At 46.5% G+C, this 13,708-nt stretch overlaps 1 protein-coding gene across 1 annotated transcript in view; it reads right to left on the bottom strand.

Moving 5' to 3' along the window:
- The window catches only part of LOC106701720 (BOLA class I histocompatibility antigen, alpha chain BL3-7), a 117,908-nt gene that overhangs the window by 103,549 nt on the left and 651 nt on the right, over positions 1–13,708 (bottom strand). Inside the window, 4 exon segments of the mRNA XM_070360905.1 lie at positions 11,635–11,739; positions 11,856–12,131; positions 13,155–13,430; positions 13,629–13,707. Of these exon segments, the coding sequence (XP_070217006.1) occupies positions 11,635–11,739; positions 11,856–12,131; positions 13,155–13,430; positions 13,629–13,707 (736 nt within the window).

Raw genomic sequence — 13,708 nt, 5'->3', positions numbered from 1 at the left:
GGAAAAACTGTACAAAAAAGAACTGGATATCCATGATGATGTGGTCAGTCACCCAGAGCCAGACATTCTGGAGTGTGAAGTCAAGCAGGCCTTAGGAAGCACTGCTGTCAATAAAACTAGTGGATGCAATGGAATTCCAGTAGAGCTATTCATAACCCTAAAAGATGATGCTCTCAAAGTGTTGCACTCAATATGTCAGCAAATCTGGAAGACCCAGCCGTGGCCACAGGACTGGAAGAGGTCAATTCTCATCCCACTTCCCAAAAGGGCAGTACTAAAGAATGTTCAAACCATCAGACAGTTGCACTCATCTCCCATGCAGATGTTCAGGCTGGATTTAGAAAAGGCAGAGGAACCAGAGGTCAACGTGCCAACATCCATTGGAATTTAGAAAAAGCAAGAGAATTTCAGATAAACATCTACTTTTGCTTCACTGACAATGCTAAAGCCTTTGACTGTGTGGATCACAACAAACTATGGAAATTTCTCAAAGAGATGGGAATATCAGACCACCTTACTTCCCTCTTGTGAAACCTGTATGGAGGCCAAAAAGCAACAGTTAGAACTGGACATGGAACAACACACTGATTCCAAATCAGGAAAGGAGTACATCAAGGCTGTATATTATCACCCTGCTTATTTAACTTATATGTAGAGTACATCATGCAAAATTGCAGGCTGGATGAAGCACAAGCTGGAATCAAGATTGCAGGGAGAAATATCAATAACCTTGGATATGCAGATGACACCACCCTTATGGCAGAAAGCGAAGAGGAACTAAAGAGCCTCGTGATGAAGGTGAAAGAAGAGTTAAAAAGCTGTTTTAAAACTCAACATTCAAAAAACTAAGATTATGGCATCTGGTCCCATCACCTCATGGCAAACAGATGGGGAAACAATAGACACAGTGACAGACTTCATTTTCTTGGGCTCCAAAATCACTGCAGATGGTGACTGCAGCCATGAAATTAAAAGATGCTTGCTGCTTGGAAGAAAAGCTATGACCAACCTAGACAGCATATTCAAAAGCAGAGACATTACTTTGCCAACAAAGGTCTGTCTAGTCAAAGCTATGGTTTTTCCAGTAATCATGTAGGGATGTGAAAGTTGGACCATAAAGAAGGCTGAGCACCAGAGTATTGATGGTCTTGAACTGTGGTGTTGGAGAAGACTCTTGAAAGTCTCTTGGACTGTAAGGAGATCAAACCAGTCAATCCTAAAGGAAATCAACCCTGAATATTTATTGGAAGGACTGATGCTGAAGCTGAAGCTCCAATACTTTGGCCACCTGATGCAAAGAGCCAACTCATTAGACAAGACCCTGATGCTGGGCAAGATTAAAGGCAGGAGGAGAAGGGGACGAAGAGGCTGAGATGGTTGAATGGCATCACTGACTCAATGGATATAAGTTTGAGCAAGCTCTGGGAGATGGTGAAGGACAGGGAAGAACAGCAGTAGCGTGTTGCAGTCCATGGGGTTGCAAAGAGTCAGACATGACTGAGTAACTGAACAACAAACAACACAAGCTAGTAAGGTCATGTTTAAAATCTTGCATGCTGGGCCTCAGAATAATGTGGACCAAGAACTTCCAGATGTCCAAGCTGGGTTTAGAAAAGGCAGAGGAAGTAGACATCAAATTGCCAACATTCGCTGGATCACAGAGAAAACAAGGGAATTTCAGAAAAACATCTACCTCTGTTTCATCGACTACACTAAAGCCTTTGACTGTGTGGATCATGACAAACTGTGGAAAGCTCTGTTGTCACCTTGTCATACTCTCTCAATCCTGAGCCACTCTGTTGTTCTACACAGCATTCTAATTGTTGCTTCTTGACCCACATACAGGTTTCTAAGGAGACAGATAAGGCGGTCTGGTACTCCCATCTCTTTAAGAGCTTTCCACAGAAAGATTTCCTCTTCTTGGGCTCAAAAGTCACTGCAGATCATGACTGCATCCATAAAGTCAGAATACGATCACTTCTTGGCAGGAAAGCTATGACAATCCAAGACAGTGTGTTGAAAAGCAGAGACATCACTCTGCCAACAAAGGTCTGTATAGTCAAGATTATGGTCTTCCCAGTGGTCATGTATGGTTGTGAGAGCTGGACCATAAAGAAGGAAGAGTGCCAGAGGATTGATGCTTTCTAACTGTGGTGCTGCAGAAGACTCCTGAGAGTCCCTTGAACAGCAAAGAGATCAAACAGTCAATCTTAAAGGAAGTCAACTCTGAATACTCATTGGAAGGACAGATGCTGGAGCTGACGCTCCAGTATTTTGGTCACCTTATGTGAACAACCAACTCATTGGAAAAGTCCCTAATGTTGGGAAAGATTGAGGGCAGAAGGAGAAAAGGGCTTCAGAGGATGAGATGACTGAATGGAATCACTGATGCAATGGACTTCAACTTGGGCAAACTCCAGGAAATGGTGAGGCACAAGGAGGCCTGGCATGCTGCAATCCAAGGGGTCACAAAGAGTCAGACATGACTAGGCGACTGAGCAACAACAATATAGCATTTGTTAGAACAACTTTAAGTGAAAATCACTCAGTCGTGTCCAACTCTTTGCAACCCCTTGGACTATACAGCCCATGGAATTCCCCAGGCCAGAATACTGGAGTGTGTAGCCATTCCTTTCTCCAGGGGATCTTCCCAACAATATTGAAATATAACTCACCCACTGAAAAGAATCAATTATAGTGTATTCACAGAGAGGTGTGACCATTGCCACAATCAATTTTGAAAGGTTTTCATCACCCAGAAGCGTTTTTAGACTATTGTTATCCAGGCACCAACTTCCCAGGTGGCTCAGTGGTAAAGAATCTGCCTACAATGCAGGAGAATCAGGAGACATGGGTTCAATCCCTGGGTTGGGAAGATCCCCTGGAGAAGGAAATGGCAACTCACTCCAGTATACTTGCCTGGAAAATTCCATGGACAGAGGAGCCTCGCAGGCTACAGTCCAAAAGGTCCCAGAGTTGGACATGAAGGAGCAACTGAGCTTGCATTGAGGTACCAATTTATTCTTGGACAGTCAGCCCCTATTTCCCTTCAACATTTCCCTCATCTCTAGACAAATACTAAGCTACTTTCTGTCTAAGGGATTTGCTTATAAATCTTATAAATAAAATCCAACAATTCATATCATCTTTTATTCTTGTTTTCTTTTGCAGAGCATAATGTATTCAAGTTCACCTATGCTAGGCATCCATGTACTAGACATCTGTACTTCCTTCTTCTCATTTGCAAATAATTTTCCAATGCAGCTTTGTATCGCTTTTACTAAGTTATTCATGAAGTGATGGAGATTTGAGTTTTTTCTGCTGTTTGGCTATCATGATAATGCTGCTGTGAGTGTCAGCTACAAACATGGTAATGTGGACTGCCATTTTCATTTCTCCAAGGTAAATACCTAGGAATGGAATTTATGAGCCCTAGAGTAACACTCGGAGAAGGCAATGGCACCCCACTGCAGTACTCTTGCCTGGAAAATCTCATGGATGGAGAAGCCTGGTGGGCTACAGTCCATGGGGTCGTTAAGAGTCGGACACGACTGAGTGACTTCACTTTCACTTTTCACTTTCATGCACTGGAGAAGGAAATGGCAACCCACTCCAGTGTTCTTGCCTGGAGAATCCCAGGGATGGGGGAGCCTGGCGGGCTGCCGTCTATGGGGTCACACAGAGTCGAACACGACTGAAGCGACTTAGCAGCAGCAGCAGCAGCAGAGTAACACTAGGTTCAAACTTGGAGGAACTTCCAGACTGTTTTCCAACACCATTTTTATTCCCACTAGCAGGTTCCATGCTTCCAAACTCTCCACATCCCTCCAAGGATATGAATCTTGGTTTCTGGATTTTCAAGGAGGGGATGTCACTTACGCTCCCCACATGAATAAGCTCTGGGTTACATTTCCTATCACAGCTCATAAGCTTGAGCAAACCAAAGGGAAGACTTTTTCCAGATTTGGCTAATGCCCTAAGGATAAAAACAACTTCTCCCTCTGAAATATTGCCCATATTTATATTTTGGCCTAAACATTTATTCTCTTGGAATAGAGAATAAATACTTATGGAAGCTTTTTATACTTACCTGTTATTTTTATTTGCTTTCACTGGACAAGTAAGCCTTAAAACCAGGCCAAACATGTTACTAAAAATGGAATCTTCAAGGCCTATTTTTTCAATCCTGCTATTTTTCTGGCACCAGGGTAGTTGCCTGAATACAAATCCACCCAAACCAATGATACTTTATCTCTTCTGTGAGCCAGTGCTTGTTTGTGACATGCTTGTTATCGGCTCACAATAAGAAACACATAGACATTGAAAGTGACCATAAGCAAGTAAACTACCTTATCTTGAGCTCGACTGGCAACTGCCAAGAAAAAGATGAGCGTTTTTATCATGTCATTGGATCTGCTAAGACTGTTCAATTATTAGTTCTCATGGACTAGAGATTATACGGAGAAGGCAATGGCACCCTACTCCAGTACTCTTGCCTGGGAGATCCCATGGATGGAGGAGCCTGGTAGGCTGCAGTTCATGGGGTCGCTAAGAGTCAGACACGACTGAGCGACTTCACTTTCACTTTTCACTTTCATTGGAGAAGGAAATGGCAGCCCACTCCAGTGTTCTTGCCTGGAGAATTCCAGGGACGGGGGAGTCTAGTGGGCTGCCATCTCTGGGGTCGCAAAGAGTCAGACACGACTGATGCAACTTAGCAGCAGCAGTAGCAGAAGAGATTATAGTGTGGTGTCTAAACTAGTACTTTTAAAAGACATATGTGGGTCACATGTAAGTTGATCAATTTTATAGATACTTTCCCCATAAAAATGCATATACAAAGAAATGCAAAAGTTCAGTTCAGTCGCTCAGTCACATCTGACTCTGCAACCCCATGGACTGCAGCGCTTCAGGCTTCCCTGTCCATCACCAACTCCCAGAGTTTGCTCAAACTCACGTCCATTGAGTTGGTGATGCCATCCAACCATCTCCTCCTCTGTCATCCCCTTCTCCTGATGCCTTCAATCTTGCCTAGCATCAGGGTCTTTTCCAATGAGTCAGCTTTTTGCATGGGGTGGCCAAAGTATTGGAGCTTTAGCTTCAGCAGCAGTACTTCCAGTGAATATTCAGGACTGATTTCCTTTAGGATGGACTATTTGGATCTCCTTGCAGTCCAAGGGACTCTAAAGAGTCTTCTCCAAAACCACACTTCAAGAGCATCAATTCTCTGGTGCTCAGCCTTCTTTATGGTCCAACTCTCACATCCCTTCATGATGCAAGAGTTTTTTTTTTACTGGAAAAACCATAGCTTTGTCTAGATGGACCTTTGTTGGCAAAATAATGTCTCTGCTTTTAAATATGCTGTCTAGGTTGGTCATAGCTTTTCTTTTTTCAGTTTCAAGCGTCTTTCAATTTCATGGCTGCAGTCACCATCTGCAGTGATTTGGAGCCCCCCAAAATAAAGTCTGTCACTGTTTCCATTGTTTCCTCATTTATTTGGCATGAAATGATGGGACCAGGTGCCATGATCTTAGTTTTCTGAATGTTGAGTTTTAAGCCTACTTTTTCACTCTCCTCTTCCACTTTCATCAAGAAGCTCCTCAGTTCCTCTTCGCTTTCTACCATAAGGGTGGTGTCATCTGCATATTTGTGGTTATTGATATTTCTTCTGGTAATCTTCATTCCAGCTTGTGCTTCATCCAGCTTGTGCAGCATTTTGCATGATGTACTCTGCATATAGGACTTCCCTGAGGCTCAGTTGGTAAAGAATCTGCGTGCAATGCAGGAGACTGTGGTTCGATTCCTGGGTCGGGAAGATCCCCTGGAGAAGGGAAAGGCTACCCACTCCAGTATTCTGGCCTAGAGAATTCCACGGACAGTCCATGGGGTCGCAAAGAGACATGACTGAGCCACTTTCACTTTCACTTTTCACTCTGCATATAAGTTAAATAAGCAGGGTGACAATATATAGCCTGGATATACTCCTTTCCCAATTTGGAACCAGTCTGTTGTTCCATGTCTGGTTCTAATTGTTGCCTCTTGACCTGCAGAGAGGTTTCTCAGAAGGCAGGTGAGGTATTCTAATATTCCCATCTCTTGAAGAATTTTCCACAGTTTGTTGTGATCCACCCAGTCAAAGGCTTTGGCATAGTCAACAAAGCTGAAGTAGATGTTTTTCTGGAACTCTCTTGCTTTTTCTATGATCCAATGGATGTTGGGACTTTGATCTCTGGTTCTTCTGCCTTTTCTAAATCCAGCTTGTACATCTGGAAGTTCTAGGTTTGCATACTGTTGAAGCCTAGCTTGGAGAATTTTGAGTGTTACTTTGCTAGCATGTGAGATGAGAGCTATAGTGCAGTAATTTGAACGTTCTTTGGCATTGCTTAACTTACAAAAGTTAACATGCAATAAAATTCAGTATATATATATGGGTCCCATGAAGACTATAGATCTTTTTTTAAAAAATAATTTGCTTAATATTTATTTATTTGGCAATATCAAGTCTTAGTTGCTGCATGCAGGACCTTTGTTGCACCATGAGGGCTCTTTGAGGCACAAGGACCTTCTAAGTGGTGCCAGGCCTCATGATTGCCGTATGCTGGCCTAGTTGCTCCATGGCATGTGGGATCTTAGTTCCCAGAGCAGGGATAGAATCCACTTCCTCTGCACTGCAAGGCGGATTCTTAACCACTGGACCACCTGGGGAGTCCCAGCTCTTTTTTAAGCCTGGAAAGAGACAACGGCAGCTGGAGGACATTTTTGAATAATCATTTCATCATTCAGAAGTACACTCCGTTTACCTGAGTGTATAAACTAGAGTAGACAGAAACTGGCCCTCATATTGCAACATCACAGAAAAGTTGAAATACATCGTTGATTCATTCACCCAGCTTGACTGGGTACAATGTAGCAAACCAAGTTCTGATGTGGATCACTGCTCAAAAAAACTGAAATTTGTCATTCTTTTCCCCTCCCTCACTCTCCTTCTCCAACCCCAGAATCTGTACCCTCTTCCCAAATGAGGGGAATTTCACACTTGATGATCTTGGTAGAAGGCAGACACCTTCCTCCATTAGACAGAAAACCTTGCTTCCTAAATATTCCTGCAGGTAGAAAGAGGCTGAGGCTCCACCAGGCAGGTGGAGTCTTCCTTAGGACATGGTGGACTCTTCCTTAGGACATGGTGCCACAGAGAGACTGGAACTGCACTGAATACCTTAGGCACACGTGGCACACGGGGCAGAGGTGGCAGGGTGTCGGCCAGGTGTCAGGAGCAGCAGAGAGCAGGTCTACCACAGGGTTCATTGTCCAGCATCAGGGCTGACAGTGCTGTGAACAGTGGTGTCTGTGCTCACCTGCAGGGGAAGGGGTTCCTGGGTGGGACCCGACCCCGGTGGGGTTGAGGATTCTGTTCCCGGCTGTGGCCTCAGGACTGTTCAGTGGTTTTCCCTGAAATAAACCCAAAACCACAACAATTTGAAAATTTTTTTTCCCCACCCAGAACTATCTAAGAATACCTGTAGGGAAATCTCAGAGAGCAAGGATTCAGAGACTTTTCCTTCTGCTTTATTATGATTGATATACAATACTGAGTCAGTTTATGGTGTACAATTGTTGATTTGATACACTTCTGTACTGCAAAATAATCACCACCATAGCATTATCTGACAACTGAATCATGTCCCATAATTACCTTTTCTGCATGTGTGGAGAAAATTTAGATCTACTCTCTTAGCAACTCAGGGACTCTCTTTATGGTGAGCTGATAATCATTTCCTAAATTTTAAGCCTGGTGATAGCACATGGCAGAAATAACATGTAACTCACACCAAATGTTTTGTCTTTTTCCTCTCAGGAAAAAAACATTTAAATGTGTGTTTAAGACCCCTCCCACCTTAACATTCTCAGATCTTTAAAGTCAGTGGATCCCAGTCTGCTCAGGACTGCTTGTAGAGATTGTTACAAAATACTCAGGACTCTTCCCAGATCCACCATCTAGAGTGTAGGGCTCAGAGTCCGGGAGTCTGTTATGAACAAGCCATACATTTGAGGCTGGTGCACAGCCAGGTGGGAATCCAGATCTGTGTTCCTGCTATGAAACATCCGATCTGAAGATCAGCACCGACCATGCTATAAGTCTATTCCAGACCTTCTGTCTCTAAGAGGAGTGCAGGTAAAAGACATTGCTTCATGTCTTTCAGGACCCCTTTCCATGTGCCATCTAGACATCAGAATGGTGCTGTCTGCTCAGGTGTGTGGTCTGATCAGTTCCCATAGTGCAGGGGATTCAGGATTCAGTCCTCATCCCTCTGCTTCTGCAGCCAATTCTCCCCTCATCTGTGACCTCATCTGTTCTCAAGGCTCTAAACATCATTTATATGGTGTCACCACTTCCATCTATTTCTCCAGTCAAGTCATCTCACCTAAACCCTAGACTAGTAAACACAACTCAGTTGCCACGTCCCTAAACCAAATGCTGATGGCGATGCCTCCTGAAACATGCTCCTTCCAGAGTCCCCTCATTCCCACAGTAGGCGCCCCATGTTTACTTGCAAATCTCAAATTTTGCAGTCCTTCTTCACCCTTTCTCATAACTGAGATTTAATCCTCTAGGAAATGCTGTAAAATGCATTTTCAGAATAGATCAAGAATCCACTCACTCACCACTATCTTCCCTGCTCACACCCCAGACAAGCAGCAGCCTCCCTGGACCCTGCGCTGTTTCCCTCAGGCTCCTCTGCACCTCCTTTGCCCTTCACCTCCTGACTCTGCACAGCAGCCTGGCTGATGCTTCCAGAGAGCAGTCACAGCAGGTCCTCCTCTGTTTGTATCATCCTATGACTCCACTGCTTACTGAGATAAAATCAACCCCCTCTAACATCTTGGAGGCCCACAGGATCTGGCCGGACATTGGATCTGAGCGCAATTCCTTTTCCTTCAGCCCCAGCTGCCTCCTGGCTCTCCCTTGAACACAGACACCCTCCTGCTCTCATGCATTTGCCCTGGAGGCTCCTCTGCCCGGAGAGAACCTCCCCTAGGCCTCCTTGTGGACATTCTTTCATGTCCTTCACATCTTTACTCAAAGGTCACCTTTTCAGTGAAGCCCACTCTCCACCCTAGTAACACAGCCACCTTCCCTGTCCCCACACACTCATACTCTGGGTCACCTTCCTCAGAACACTTACCAACCTGTTAGGGAAACACTCCCTCACTTTCTAGGCTCATAGTCATGCTCTGCCCCTTCCCCCTAGAACACTGCACATGGCAGACAAGGTTTGTCTGGTGTTAGTTCACTGAGTTCTTCTAGATGCAAAAGAGTGTGTCATGTCTCCGTCACACAACAAATATCAGTTCAATGAATGGTCAGTAAAGTGCTTCCCTATTCCAGAGATTGTGTCTTTATTGATGTGACCTCAGGCCACATGCTGTCTCTTGGCAGTTACAGCACAACATCCATTTGCACTGACCTCAATGCCACCTGTATTTTACTCACAAAGGCTGATCTCCCTTCCCTCCCACACCAATCAGCCTGCACACCACACACAAGGCTCTTTATCTCTTCAGAAAGGAAGATCCTTTGCTTCCGGCTCCTATATTCAACCTGCTGTGATTTTATTAGACTCTGCTTTCTAAATCCATGAGTTGAGATGGGAGCCAACAGTAGCCTTAGAAGATAAGGGCAGAAGAGGGGGTAGACTGCAGAGAAGAGAGAAACCCAGCAAGAATTAAGTCAAGATATGAAACTATTGGGTCCCTCCTCTTTGCAAGTTCCATCACGTGGTTCCTTTAAAAAGATGGAGAAAAGTTGGAAAGAAGAATCAGCAAAATCTCAGGAGGGCAAGAGCTGGATGGCTCTGAAATTTCTCTCTTGGAACCACTGAGAATCCTGTGTGCATGGTCCCCTTGGACTTGTGGGGACAGTGACAGGCAAAGTGACCCCTGCTGCTGTCAGAGATGGGGTCACCAGAGAAGAATCAGACCAGGACTCTACACATGAAAAATAACAGTCATTACACCACCAACAATAATAGCAATAACTAAATAAGCAAAATATAAACACATTCAAAAATGACAGTAGCTAAGGATTGGTCCAAGCCCTGATCCTAGGCTAACCGTTTAAGAAAAGCACCCTGTCCATGGTCCTGGAGATACAACAAGGCCCAGGTGACTTCTGAGTCCATGATCACAGGTCCTTGGTGGGACAAGGATTTACTGAGGGGACAAGGACAATGGAATGGAGACGAGGACCCAGCCCAGGAGTGACCATGGGCGGTGCATGGGAAGTGCATGCATGCCCACCAGGCACTGATCACTGACTGGGCACAGGCCCTGTCCACACTCAGCTCCTCACATCCTCCTCCTGTCCCTCCTGCAGCTGACTCAGCACAGCAAACCTGTGGATGGATCTGGAAGGTTCTCAGTGTTTCAATTTATTTCCTCTTTCAAACTTTAGGAATCCTCACCTTTATTATCCAATCCCCCTTCATGGCACCAATTAGAAAAAACAGATTCATATATATACAGATTTTATTTTCAAAGAGGAAATAAGACATCATTACTCAGTGCATATGAAGCAAAGACAGCGATGGAGACGGCCCAGCCCCGTCTCTGCTGAAACAGGACAGTGGATCAGGGAGGAGAACACAGGTCAGGGTGGGGGGGGGGGCGGTGGGCAGGGGTGACCAGTCTCCCCAACTCCTCATGTTATGCTAATAGGAGCACAGACACATTCAGATGCAGCTGCAGAAAGAGGGGTCCAGTGATCTGAAGTCACATAGCGGGATGCAGCATCACTCAGTCCCCACAAGACAGCTGTCTCAAACTGTGAGAGAAAAGAATCAGGAAGCAGTTCAGGTCAGTCATGTAAGGGCTGACATTTTTCACAGCCCCCCACATGCCCACATGTCCCACTCAAAGATCCCCGCCAGGCCTAATGTGTCCCCTCTGCTCCAATGTTCCTTCCAATCTAGACTCTCCAGGGTCTCACCTTTAGGAACCGTGAGAGACACATCAGAGCCCTGGGTACTGTCACTGCCTGGGGGAGAACAAGACCAGGACATGGTCAGAACCCACAGGAGAGAAACTAGAGAAGGCACTTTGAGGAGGGTGAGTCCCGCATGGCCTCCTGTCTGCACCCTCACAAGGGTCTCAGGAATCACCCCCTCCCTACTTACTTGCAGCCTGGGTGTAGATCCGTCCTTTTTCACCTGTGAGAAGAAAGTATCACGTGAGAGGCCAGGGAGAAGGCTTAGTCATGAGATCCTAGAGCAACCCCTAGTCCCAAACCCCACAGAACTTTCTGGAACTGTGGTCAAAACTCATGCTAGGATCAGGAACATAGAGAAGGAAGACGTGTAAGACTGGGCCATCTGCCCTCCTGGAGGTCTGTCCTCATCAAAGACCTCCCTCTGACCTTCAAGTGCTAGAAGCCTGGTCCCTAACTGGAATTAGGAAGGCGAAAAATTTGTCTTTCATTTTCACACGTGCTTTAGAAAAGAAAAATGTTACATCAGCTCCAGACTCCACATGTGTGTCCACATGTGGTACTTTCCAGTAACCAGGCAGGTAAACGTCTACCTCGGACTGAAACCCCACTCTGACAAGAAAACTCAGATCCCTCCCTCCCTTCCCTACCTGAGTGCTTCTTCCTCCAGATCACAGCTCCAGCCACCACAGCTACTACGAGGAGAACCAGGCCAACAATGATGCCCATGGTGAGGAAGGAGGTCTGAGGAGGTTCTGTGGAGGCAAGGGAAGAGGCCCTGACCTCAGCTTGAGTCCTGACCTTGCTGAACTGAGTCCTGAAGGGCTCCTGCTTTATCTGAGAGGAAGCTCCATTCCAACCCCCTCCTTACCCCATCTCAGGGTGAGGGGCTCCTGAAGCCCCTCGTGCTGCACACGGCACGTGTATCTCTGCTCCTCTCCAGAAGGCACCACCAGGGCTGCCCACTTCTGGAAGGTTCCATCCCCTGAAGGCCTGGTCTCCACAAGCTCCATGTCCTGGGTCTGGTCCTCTCCATTGCGCTGCCAGGTCAGTGAGATCTCCTCAGGGTAGAAGCCCAGGGCCCAGCACCTCAGGGTGACCTCACGGTCAGAGATGGGGTGATGGGTCACATGTGCCTTTGGAGGGTCTGAGGAAGAATCAGAAAATTCAGTTTGTGTTACCTCCATGGGTCACTGAAGCAGCATCATGTGACCATCCTGAGAAGGAACAGAACAGTGATTTTTTACCCAGCTTTACCGATTTATACTTAACAAAAATTGTACACATTTAGAGTGTACTACATGTTGCTTTGATATATGAAGCATAATTCACAAGTGCTTTAGAAAAGAAAAATGTTAGCATCAGCTCCAGACTCCACATGTGTGTGGAGGGTACTTTCCAGTAACCAGGCAGGTAAAGGTCTACCTCAGACTGAAACCCCACTGAGACAAGAAAACTCACAATATATGAAACACTATGAAGATAATTAATATATTTATCAACTTACCTTATGTGTGCATCTATTCGACTGGGATGATGAGAATGATTAAGATCAATTTAAAAGTATATAATACAAGACTAACTATAGTCACCAGGCTATACATCAGATCCCCAGATGTATTACCAACTTTTTTACCCTCTGAGCTACAGAATATTCAGGAGCATGGTTTTGAAAAAAGCAGCACAACAGCATCATCTCAGAGATCACGGATGATCTATATTAGTCCTTGGAAATTTCTAGAATGAGAGACTAGGATAGGCGCTCTAAAAATGTGAGGGGGAGAATACAGACTAAAGGTCCTGACTCCGCTGGAGGCTGAATGATTCAGAAAAGCTGGAGTCAGGCCTCCTAAGATGCTCTCAGGGTGAGAACAGGCCTTGAGAGAGAAAGTCATGGATCACAAGATGGTGGCCAGGGTCACAGGGCACCGCTGACCAGCTATTTCAGGGATTGTTTCCTGCGTCTTCCTCAAAGACGCTGGATTCCTTAATTGTCCTTCAGACAAGTGGGGCAACTGGTCTTGCACAGAATATGAAAACCCGGGCGGATTTCCTCCCTCTCCTGACAAGAACCTGGGGCGCTGTTCCCACAGGGACCCCATTTTCCTCTCCTCGTGGGAAGCCAGCTCCAGCCCGAGGGGAGATCAGGGCGGCCCCGCGCCCCTCGTACCTGCGCGCAGCAGCGTGTCCTTCCCGTTCTCCAGGTATCTGCGGAGCCACTCCACGCACGTGCCCTCCAGGTAGTTCCTGCGTCTCTCCGCATCACCTGCCGCCTCCCACTTGCGTTTGGTGATCTGAGCCGCCGTGTCCGCCGCGGTCCAGGAGCGCAGGTCCTCGTTCAGGGCGATGTAATCTCTGCCGTCGTAGCCGAACTGCATGAACCCGCGGAGGAGGCGCCCGTCCGGCCCCACGTCGCAGCCGGACATCCACTGGAGGGTGTGAGACCCTGACCCGCCCCGACCACCCGCGGTGATTAAACCCAAACTGAAAATGAAACCGCGTCAAGTCCCCGCGAGCTCTTCCCGGGCGGGGGTCGGGTGTGTTCCGCAATGTTGGGGTGACCCTCGGACCCGCAGACTCGGGGCGACCCCGCCGGTCCCTGGGGATGGGGGTCGTGACCCGGACCCGGGCCCGCGTCGCTCACCGGCCTCGCTCTGGTTGTAGTAGCCGCGCAGGGTGTTCAGGTCCACTCGGAAAGTCTGTGCGGTGTCCTTGTAGATTTCG

This window comes from Bos mutus, chromosome 23, assembly GCF_027580195.1.
Source record: "Bos mutus isolate GX-2022 chromosome 23, NWIPB_WYAK_1.1, whole genome shotgun sequence".
In the NCBI taxonomy this organism is placed as follows: Eukaryota; Metazoa; Chordata; class Mammalia; order Artiodactyla; family Bovidae; genus Bos; species Bos mutus.
Note: the sequence above shows the minus strand (reverse complement) of the source record. Positions and strands in the feature narration are given on the sequence as shown.